The sequence below is a fragment of the Gavialis gangeticus genome, unplaced genomic scaffold (genome assembly GCF_001723915.1).
Source record: "Gavialis gangeticus isolate Ggan-Ray unplaced genomic scaffold, GavGan_comp1, whole genome shotgun sequence".
In the NCBI taxonomy this organism is placed as follows: Eukaryota; Metazoa; Chordata; order Crocodylia; family Gavialidae; genus Gavialis; species Gavialis gangeticus.
In genome coordinates this window covers 883,969-894,555 of record NW_017729024.1, presented here as the reverse complement: position 1 = coordinate 894,555, position 10,587 = coordinate 883,969, and the positions used below count along the sequence as shown (strand labels likewise).

Here is a 10,587-nt window from a genome sequence, read left to right as displayed (position 1 = left end):
GTGTGGGGGGGGGGTGCTTTAATTAGAGGGGCTCTGAGAGTCACTTTAATTAAAGTGCCTGGAGTGTCCCTACGCTTAAAAATGGTGGTGGGGTGCTTTAACTAAAGTTCATCGAATGAGCTTTAGTTAAAATGCCCCTGCCACCATTTTTAAGCATGGGCATGCTGATACATGAGATGCTGGAGTCTGCTGGAACGTGGTAATTAACACGCTCCAGCAGACTCAATCAAACTTGCTCCAATGTGCTGTAATTATATCGCACTGGAGCAGATTTGATGCTCATGTATAGATGGCTTATAATAGCAGGTGAGTGGGAAGTAAAAGTCAGTGCACTCTGACCAAGCAAGGGGTCAAGTTTCCAGTTGGAGAGCCCAGTGGTGAACAACTCTCACCAGGGTGCCAGACAGTCTGCTGGGACAGGGATTTTGCTGGAGCAGAGCCTTGGAGGTCTGCAAAGCATGGCAGAGGGACCAAGAGGAGGTGGGACTGAGACAGCAGACTGACATGGTACAAGCTGGAGAACTAGCCATCAGCCCTCACATCCTGTTTGCAATCATGTCAAGGTCAATAGCCTGAGTGGGTATAGCTAATGAAACCTGGTTAGATATGCAAGAAGTCCAAACTATTCCTCCCTTGATGTATTAATTTGAATTTAATCTGTGGCCTATTTGCCTGCCTTGGTTAGGTCCTTTTGAAGTTTACTCACTGTTCTCCAGACTGTCATAAGCAGGGATCTGAGTTTTCCATTCACCACGGAAAAACCTGGATTTTCTCTTTTTAAAGGGTTGGGGAGTGAGGGGTACCAGGGTGGATGGGTGTGCTGCAGCAGGGCTGGAGGAATGAGGGGCTGTGGGTGGGGAGTGAGGGGTACCGGCAGGCCCAGGGGACTGTGAATTGGGAGTCAGGGGCATCTGCAGGACTGTGGGGGCTGTTACTTGGGAGTGATGTGCAATGGCATGGGCAGGGGCAGGGCACCGGCATATCCAGGCTGCTCAGCACCACATAGTGTGGTGGGGGGGAGGGGGTGGGAAGGCAGCCTCAGCTGGACCCATGTCTTGGTGAGTGAAGGGGGTAGGGGGAGCTCTGATTTTCTATCACAAAAAACCCAAAATCAAACACCAAAATATATAGGTATTTAGGATTTATTTTATTATAATGATTGAGGCACTGGTAGGCTTTCAAATTGCTTTAAAATTCTCTCTATATAAATAACACATTGTGTTCAACTGATACCTATATATATTGTGGCATTTCATTTTAATTGTGGAAAAATGTGGAGTTTGGGTTTTTGAATCAGAGAATTTGGGATTTTTTCTTAAATCAGAGAATTTATGATTTTAAACAGAGGAAACCAGGTTCCCTGCTCATAAGTCATTTTATATTATTTCCAGCGGTTGCCACTTTACTGCCTGTAGTCACCCTCCAGATCAAATAAATAAATCAAATGTTTGTTCTCAACAAAATCTGTTGTTATTGTTACACAACAATGAAAAGTATAAAATCCTTTTATTTTTGTTTTTCTGTCTCCTTGCCAGTTACTAATCCCAATCAGTGGTTTGCCTTTTAACCCAAGACTACTTCATTTTTTTAGGCCCCCTCTACACGTCACAGGCATTGCACAATTATCTGGTTATTACCTGGAGTCGAGCTATATATGCAAAGTAGGTATCACACAATGAAAAGCTCAACCAGCTATAAAGTTAGACCTCAAAAATGTATACTAACTCTATAGCTGCTTGCTATCGAGCTTTAGTTTAAGTGTGTAACAGGCTCTCCCCTGCTGCTGGGAGCCATGCTGGCTGATGGGGCTCCCAGGCACAGGGGTGTACCATGCCCAGTGAAAAACCCCCAAACCCTAGGAGTCACGACAGATATGATTCCCAAGGTCTGGGGGCTTCACGCACCCCCAGGTGGGGAGATCACCGCAGCAGGGATCCTCCAGCCCTGAGGGTGCATGGGGAGTCCTCATGGCTGGGAGCCCCTCAACTGGGGTGTGTGAGACTCGCAGCTGTGGGGGCTTGCGTCTTGCCACTGCAGGGGGAGCCTGGGATACGAAGGCTGCTTCTGCACCAGCAATAAGGTGTGATGGGATCTAATGCACAATTCCACAATCACGTTGTGGCAGGCTGCCCACAGGCCACATGCCTCTGGGGCTGTTGCGCAGCCACAGGCAGTAAGCAAGTGATTGCAAGCTTGTTCTGCAGGACTGAACCAGTTGGTGACAATAACTGGCTGGCTCCACAGGAACTGAGCAGATCCTGGAGAGGTAAGCAGAGGAGACAAGAGCTTGTGGGGCTGGAGGTGGAGGCCTGAGCCAGGCATTCTCCCTGCATCTGAGAGAGCACGTGCAGAGGAACTGATCAGAGAGACTGTTTGGACAAGAGGTTGGAAGTGCTGGAGTGACACTGACCGAGAGGGAGAGAGCAGGCAAGTGGCGGCATAACCCCACCTGAAAACTCTCTTGGCGTCTGTGTTTGTGTTAACTCCTGCTGGGAGGGAGTTCGCCCCTTCTCACACATGTGGCATGCCAGGAAGTGCGACTGTGTTGGATCATGCATTAGATCCCATTGTGCCTTCACCTACATTAGTCACTTCTTGTGAAGGATTTCAGCAAAGGCTTTTTGAAAGGTCAAATGCACTATTTTGATGTATCCTTTCACTTCTTTATTGACACACTCAGATTTTTCATAAGTCTATGACACTGGATTTCTTTTTGGCAGAGATGGGGCAAGGAGCTGGCTTTTGCTTTCCTTTCCTTTTCGTTCATCTTGTGTTTTTTCTTAGACTTTGTGTCTTGTTCAGTGCAAGGGAGGGAAACTCTCATCTCCTGCCCATTGACATGATAACATCTTCCTCAAGCACTTCTTCAAATCTCCATTTTTTTTTCTTACTCATTTATTCAACAGCACATTAGTCTCTCACTTTCTATCAGTGGACTCACCCTAAACAGTTTTTGCTGCCTACCTTGAATAGAGAAAGGTTTAAAGAAAATTACGTCTTAGCTTTCTCCGCAGCCTCTAACAGTCGACGAGATGTTGCCAGAAGAAGTGCAACCGTGAGTTCAGCAACTGCTTCTGTCAAGACATCCGGAGTGTATCCTAATCTGATTCCTCTGTATCAAGACAAAAAATATTCAGATGCATCATTAGCAGGGTTTCCACAATGCATGAGTGACTGAACTAAAGCTATCCCTGGACCATCTCCACCTGAAGACTATCCTATTCCACCTATTATGGACATAAATAGACTTAAGCATGAGCAGAATATAGTCTCAAAGCTCATCTCGTCCTTGGCTGTCCTGGTAGGACTGTCAAAAAGGGTGGTTATGGCAGTGAATGAAGTCAGGGACAGATCCAGAGGCAGGTGCAGTAGCATGGTCACACACCCATTTCAGACCACACTGTGGAAGCAGCAGACAGGAACTTTTAAATCTGGGATCAGGTAAGAATTCCCTCTCCTGCCCTTCCCCTCCACGCTCAGTGGCATATCCCTTCCCATACTATTCCTTTTTGCCACCTGCTATTGCCCTGTCCCCCATGGTGCCCCCTGCCAGCCCAAGAGTAGAGTTGGGGAGGGTGAACTCACCTGCTGGTGCTGCTACTGGTGCTGTTGTCCCTGCCTGAGCCTGGCTTCCTGCACAGCCCAGCTGGGGTATAGCATCCCCCTCTCCTCCCAACCCTGAGTCAGCTAGGGATAGTTGCAGTAGCTGGGCGGGTGAGCGGGGTGGGAATGGAAGTGGAGTTGCAGCTGAGCACAGAGGAAAAGGATGGGGTGCCAAGAGCTGCAGGGGTGGGATTCTTACCTGATTCAGGGACTTAAAAAAGACCAAAAAACAAACCCTGGCTGCTCCTCCTGCAATGTGGCCTGTCCATCACAGAGAGGTGAGGGAGCTGCATGTGGGAGTGTAGCCACCCCTGCAGTGTCGGTCACTGCTCCTATGCCTCCTTTTACGAAGTCCTGGATTTGCCCATGGAAGACGCTAGTGCTGGCTAAAGCTTCTCAGATCTCCGCTATATCCTTTTTCTTCCCCAGGGGCGCACAATGCTTCTCACAATGTAGAGAAAACAGGGCTACACCTATGCTGTAAACTCACCTTCCCCAGTAGCCAGCTGTGACCTCCAACACATGGTAGTGCTATGTGCCAGCTGGTCCCTAGCGATATAGCCCCATCTGCACAGAGCTAGAAATGGGCTAGTGTGGGGGTGGGCTAACTGGCACAGTCACTCAGCATGGCTAATTAGCCTACCCAAAGTTGTATGAACCTGGCAGCAGTAAGCTTATTGTGCAGACCTTGCCTCAAGCTCCATTACAGCAGCTGGGAGCTCCATTGCCTGGCAAGAGACACAGCTTTTACAGTATCCCCATTCTTCAGCCCTTAAGGAGAAAGGGGAAGGGTTTCCTGCATTTGTAGACCTTGTGGTTAAAGTCAGCAGTTTTCCTTACCTCTTCTTCAGTTCCTGCAGAGAAATGTGGTCATATCCCACGGACATAGTGCTAACCACTTTCAGACTGGGCCCTGTCATTTGCAGAGAGAACAAGCTGTCATAACTCACATACTGAAGGCCTCACCTGAACAGGGGCTGCTCCATGCTGATGGGGATCAGGACTGATAGGCGATGGCACATACCTAGCTGCCTTCAATTGCTCCTTCTGGAAATGCCCAGTACTGAACTGTCACTAATCTCATACCCTCTGTCTCCTTGATGCTCTGCAGATGGAGACTTCCTCCCCTTCCCTTCTTGTCACATGTGCAGGGTGAACATCAGTGTGTGAATCCCATTTCCCTCAGTGACTTCAGAGTCCATTATAATCTTCCTGATATTTGCTAACCCTTGCACGTCATGGGTGATAATGACCTTATTTAGCAAGCCTTTTGTCCATATTCTATTTGACTTTGCTGTGTGGGCTTCTGTCTCAGAGGCCTAAAGAAGGGTATTATGATACCTGAAAGCTTGCCTATGTCTATAGCAACCATACAGTTGGTCTAGTAAAAGACATCACCCACAAGAATTCTTGCCAGTTTTCCTTTAACAACTGGACCAACTGGTGATAAAAGCAAACGCCCCTTTGATGGGCTTGCTTCTTGATCTCACAGCGTTGCATTAAAGAGGCATCTTTTCATCCACTGTTGTTGGGTTTTTTGTTTTTTTTTAATCATTGTCAACACAAGTAGAGCCAGAGCAAGAAGATCAAGCAGTAGAACCCCCATGCAGCCCTAATGCAAACTGGGGAAAGGGCCCTCCAAAGAGTCAGCAATCTAAAAAACTTGCTCCAGCATAGATGCCTTGTTAGTGGCTCACATTGGAGCGGGGAAGCAGAAGCCCCTACTCCAAGTGCTGGGCCTTCACTCCACCTGTAAATAAGGAATAGTGAAAAGTGTCAGCAGGCTAGCATACCTACATATGACTGTGAGATTTTGGGGGCTGGGGAAGTGGAGGACATCTTACTTTCTGCTGGTTCTTCCAGCCCAGCAGTACTAAAGTACCTCTAAAATATCCACTTTCATACCAGCTGCATCCAAGACTTCAGCATCTATCTTCTCTGTCAGGAGACAGTACAAGCCCTGGATCCCAGCAACCTTCTTGAGAAGTTCTGAGCGTGGCACTGGGTCTTCTGAATCCCATTGCTCAATGTGGCATCTGCAAGAGGTACGATAGTGGAGTGGATCAAGGTCAGCATTGTGGGGTGGTGGGGGGTAAGCAATTAGAGCCAACTCATTTCTTTAGGCAGCAAAGTCTGCTTGGTTCAGGGTCAGAGTAAAATGAAAAAAAACCCAGTTTGAATGTGAAATTGCATAATAAGAAATCATCCACAAACTGGACTGTGTTAAGTACAGTTTAAGTAGGGTTAAACTCATCTTATCTCATTACCTGGATTAGCTTTTTTGACCTCCTTTGTTCCTACCGGTTTACTGCTCACTTACTTTTCTTTCCTAGCACTGCCCCACCTCCCTCCTATCTTGCTCTCTGCCATGCTTTGCCTTTTGTATTCTAATTTCTCTTTCTTCATACTCTGCTTTCTGTACATCCTTTTACAGAATCTAATGATGAGCCTATCTTATTCAGTTAGTGTATAAGAGTGCGTACACTGCCTTCTGACTGACTTCAGACTAACATGGCTAACTACCTCCCACAGTGTCAGACTAGCTATTGTGTGGGAAGAATCGGGGCTAATCTCCTAATACCACCCCCTTGAGCGAGGAGGTGGCCAGGCAGGGGGTAGGAACAGACCTGGCTACTCCTCCTTATGTGACTGCTAGAGCAGCTCCCTGGGGACATGGGGTGGAAGAGAGTAAGCAGTTCCATGAAATGGGGTAACCCCCCTCCTCCCCTGATTCAGGGGGGTTCACAGGGGGGAAATAATTGGGCATGTCTACACTGCCTCCGCAGGGAGCCTGAGAGCACTGTTGAGAAACAGTCAGTCCTGCCCAGAATGCACCAAAGCAGTATAGCCAAATAGCACAGCCCTAAGCACATGCCCAAAGACCTGTTCGGGCTCTTTCTCAGGCATCCCTGGCAGCATATACTTGGGGCTGGGCCAAACCAGCGGACTACCTGATTTCTGGGCTTCAACATGAGTGGGAGTGAGCAATAGGTGTGCTTTGCAGTGTTGCTCCTTGCCTCACTGCATGGCAGCATGAATATACTCTTGAGCCCTAGTTTTTCCTTCAGGCAGCTCTTGAGACAGGGCCATTGGGCTGCAAAGTTTGGATGTAGCCCTTAGAGAATATAAAGTGCTGTGAATGCTCAGTAGCTATTCATTGTGTGGTATTTGCGAGTCACTTCTATTCCTCTGTTGAGGGGCAGATCCAGGGCAGGTGTAGTGGTACAGTCACGCCCCCTTTAATTCCTGGTCCACCCAAAGTTTAAAAGCAACTTCCTGGCACAGCAGCAGCATTTCTAGTCAAGCAGCAGTGAGGGACTCAGTTGACTTCATGGCTTATAATAAGCTGCCTGATTCCTTCTAAACTCTTCCTTCCATAGGTGCTAAGGAACCTTTTAAGGAAGTTTTAATGTTTCACTAATTAAGCTATTCTTTCTTCAGCAGTTCTGGTATTTTCTAGTTGCTCTTGGTAATGTAACTAAGTCCTATTTCACCCCCCTGCAGACTGTTTTTAACGCTAGTGTGAAGAGATGTTGACTAATGCCGGAGGGATCAAGAACGAGGGAGTGACAGAAGAGGTGAAAAAAGGAGAACACCGCTTCCGGAGCAGCTGTCTCTTCAAGATCGAATGGCTGAGAGGAGGGCGCGGCAGCGTGTTTACCGAGTCTCCAGGGATAAAAAAAAGAGGATGGAAAGAAGCCTGCAGGGGTGAAAAAGACACCTGAAGACCAATCCTATGAGCAATAAGTAGCTTGATTGAGCCACATTGAGTCGGGAGTGGATGGAGAAGAAGTTTCATCTCCAGGAAGAGGCTCGGAGTGGTGCGGGAATGTCAGCTGAAGCAGCAGTGAGATAAAAGAGGGCAGTTACCTTCCAGGATATACACAAAAGAGTGTTTATTGTTTTCTTGTTTGTGTTGGGACATTTTGTAAAGTTAATCGGAGTTTTAGAGAACTTCATGATTGAGAGAGACTGAGTGACGGTTATTCCATCACCATGAAGAAGCAGAACTACCTGGAGAAATCTGGTAAGATAAGATCTTTCCTGGAGACAGTGTGTCCTGTACAAAGAAAAGAAAAGGAATGAATAATTTAATTGTTAAGTTTCAGTTAATTTATACTGTATATTATGTAACAGTGGAGTGAGCCAACTGAAGATTTACAAAGTCAAAAGTTAAGATACACCCAAAAAGCATACAATAACCACAGTCTGTTTAACTGTGAGTTGGTTATAAATGTAAAAAGAAAATAAAGAAAAGTGATTAACCCAAAGCAAACTGTGCTTCCATAATTGTCTTTAATCTCAGGTGTCATCAGGAAGAGATTCGATAGAGATTGTGAACCAGTAAATCCATATGTAGATTGTCGTTGCATGACTGCGGTAGAAAATAAATAACACCTCCCGACTAATAACATCAAGAAATAATCAAGACGTGGCAGGAGAGAGAGTCAGAATATATTGCAAAGGTTCAAACTTTGGCAATCACAAAAAAAAGAGCTAAAAAGCAAACATAAGCAGAATCTCCACAGCTAGCTAGAAACATTAACTCAGATGTGGAAAGTTTAACTCGGGTGAACATTAACTCAGGTGTAGAAATAACTTTCAGTGAAGCATTGGATGTACTGTCAAGATGCTCAAAGAGGGTAGATTTTGTTTTATGAATCGGAATGATGTACATTTAACTCTAATGACTACAGGACTAAAGAAACAATAACTTCTGAGTATTTTTGCCTAGTTTATTGTGGTTTTAATACATAATATAGCAAACTATATATAGCAAATAAATGCACATTCCAATAAAGTAATACCTATTTTGCTTCAATCTTAAAATGAATAACATAACTGTAAGTCCCTAGCATATTAGTAAAGCTTCTAGTTTCTTTTTACCTGAAGAAAAACATGTTATGTTATATACAGTGATGCACAACACCATCTGCACCCCACTTTTCAAAACTCTAGATCTGTCCATGTCTCGATTCATAAAGGATCACAATATTTTCATACACAAATTCAAACACAAACATATGGATTTATTCTAGGTCTGAACCACAAATGAGGCAACTTTTGAAGAGTTGGCATGACCACTACACTGTCTGCTGTCAAATCTTGAATGGATCTCAACCAGTGTGCTTCCTAATGTTCATCTGTAAGCAATCCCACAGTCGCTCTGGGTTGGCTATTTTCAGATACACGGGTGTGAATACAGAATAAATCCACTGATTGCCTTTCCAGATTACTCAGTGAGCACGTTTACACATGCATTTGATTACTGACTGAGCACGTCTACACATGCATTTGATCCAAGATCAGTTTACTTGCAAGTTAACATTCCCAGGCAGGCAGCTAAACATGCAGGGACTTGGCAGCAGATTTGTTGCTCTTAGCAGCAAACTGGTGCCACTTCCTGCAGCCCTGAAATGGGCCCCTGCCCCCACTGAGGGGAGCTCGAGGCTCCAGCTGCAGCTGCCAGCAGCTGGCAGCCCTCTAGCCACTTCCCTGGCCAGGAGCAGCATTACAGTGCAAGGCAGCATGCTGCAACTCTCTCTTCACCATCTCTGCCTCCATATGCTATGGCTGCTCCAGCTGCTGCCCCTAGCAGCCAGCACCCTGGGCTCCTGCTGGCCACTGTGCTGGCCCACCACAGCCATCTGGGTCCTCCCAGCTCCCCCCATGCACATTGATTGCCTACCTGGCCACAGTGCACCATCCCAGGGCCGCTGCTGTGGTGCACCTGCTGCCTGTAACCTGTCTGGCTGAAGAAGGGCAGTGGCTGGAAGCATTCAGGATGAGTTAGGCCACCTTCCAGGACCTACTGGAGCAGCTCCAGCCATACCTTGAGTGACAGGATACTGCCATGTGGCTGCCCATCCCTTTAGACACCTGGCTGGCCCTCACCCTGCTCATGCTGGCCATGCCTGCCAGTCTCTGCTATGTGGGTCATCTTTTTGGGGTGGGCAAGGCCACTGCCAGAGAAGCCATCCTGGAGGTGTGCCGTGCCCTCCAGGACAAGCTTGGGCACATGGTGCTGTATGTGCATGACCCCCTGGTAGTGGTGGTAGGGTTCTGTGCCCTGGGATTCCCCCAGTGCATCGAGGCCCTGGACAGGACTCACATCCCCATCACCTACTACAGATGGAGGGGCTTTCACTCCATGGTGCAGCAGACTGTTGAAATGATGGCTATTTCCTTTCCCTCTAGGGCCATGCACCCAAGGAAGAAGCACCCCGGCAGGTGCCCTCCATTGCAGAGTGGCAGACGGTCACCTCCAGAACCAGGGCTGCTCGCAGCAAAGCAGTACCAGTTCCTCCAGTTAGGCTGGAGAACAGGTACGAGGCCCTGGTGACACTTGAGGAGAAGGAAGGAGAGGAGGCAACCGGAGAGGAGGCAACTCCACACTCTCCACGCTCCGAACAGGCCGAAGGAGCTAAGCAGTCCTGGAGGAGGAAATGTCGAGTGACTGTCATAGGTGACTCCATCCTGAGAGGTACAGAGGGCCCCATCTGTCACCAGGACCCCTCAACACACAAAGTCTACTGCCTGCCCAGAGCAAAGATTCAGGACATGACAGGGATGATCCAGGCCATGATCCAGCCCACCGATTACTACCCCATGGTCCTAATCCATGTGGGTACTAATGATGCAGCCAGGAGAAGCCCTGATCACCTGATGGCGGACTACCACGCTCTGGGGGGACGTGCTGAGGGAGATAGGTGCACAGGTGGTATTCTCTTCTGTCCTACCAGTGAGCGGACATGGAAGATGACATGAGACATGCATCACAGAGACCAACTGGCAGCTTCGGGAATGGTGTCTTGAGGCAGGCTTTGGCTTCCTAGACGACCCGTACATCGCGATGACAGACATGCTTGGGTGGGATGGGCTTCACCTTTCCCCCAAAGGTGTGTTCTCTTCTAGGTTGGCGGATCTCCTCCAGTCAGCTTTAACTAGGCTTGTTGGGGGAAGGGGAAGATGAGGGTGGAGGAA

At 47.6% G+C, this 10,587-nt stretch overlaps 1 protein-coding gene across 1 annotated transcript in view; it reads right to left on the bottom strand.

The window, feature by feature from the left end:
• LOC109297176 (glyoxylate reductase/hydroxypyruvate reductase-like) overlaps positions 1 to 10,587 on the bottom strand; it is a 41,780-nt gene that overhangs the window by 6,917 nt on the left and 24,276 nt on the right. Inside the window, exons 2-4 of the mRNA XM_019516804.1 lie at positions 5,509 to 5,639; positions 4,444 to 4,516; positions 2,996 to 3,112 (exon numbers count right to left, since the gene is read on the bottom strand). Of these exons, the coding sequence (XP_019372349.1) occupies positions 2,996 to 3,112; positions 4,444 to 4,516; positions 5,509 to 5,639 (321 nt within the window). The remainder of the gene's footprint in view (positions 1 to 2,995; positions 3,113 to 4,443; positions 4,517 to 5,508; positions 5,640 to 10,587) is intronic.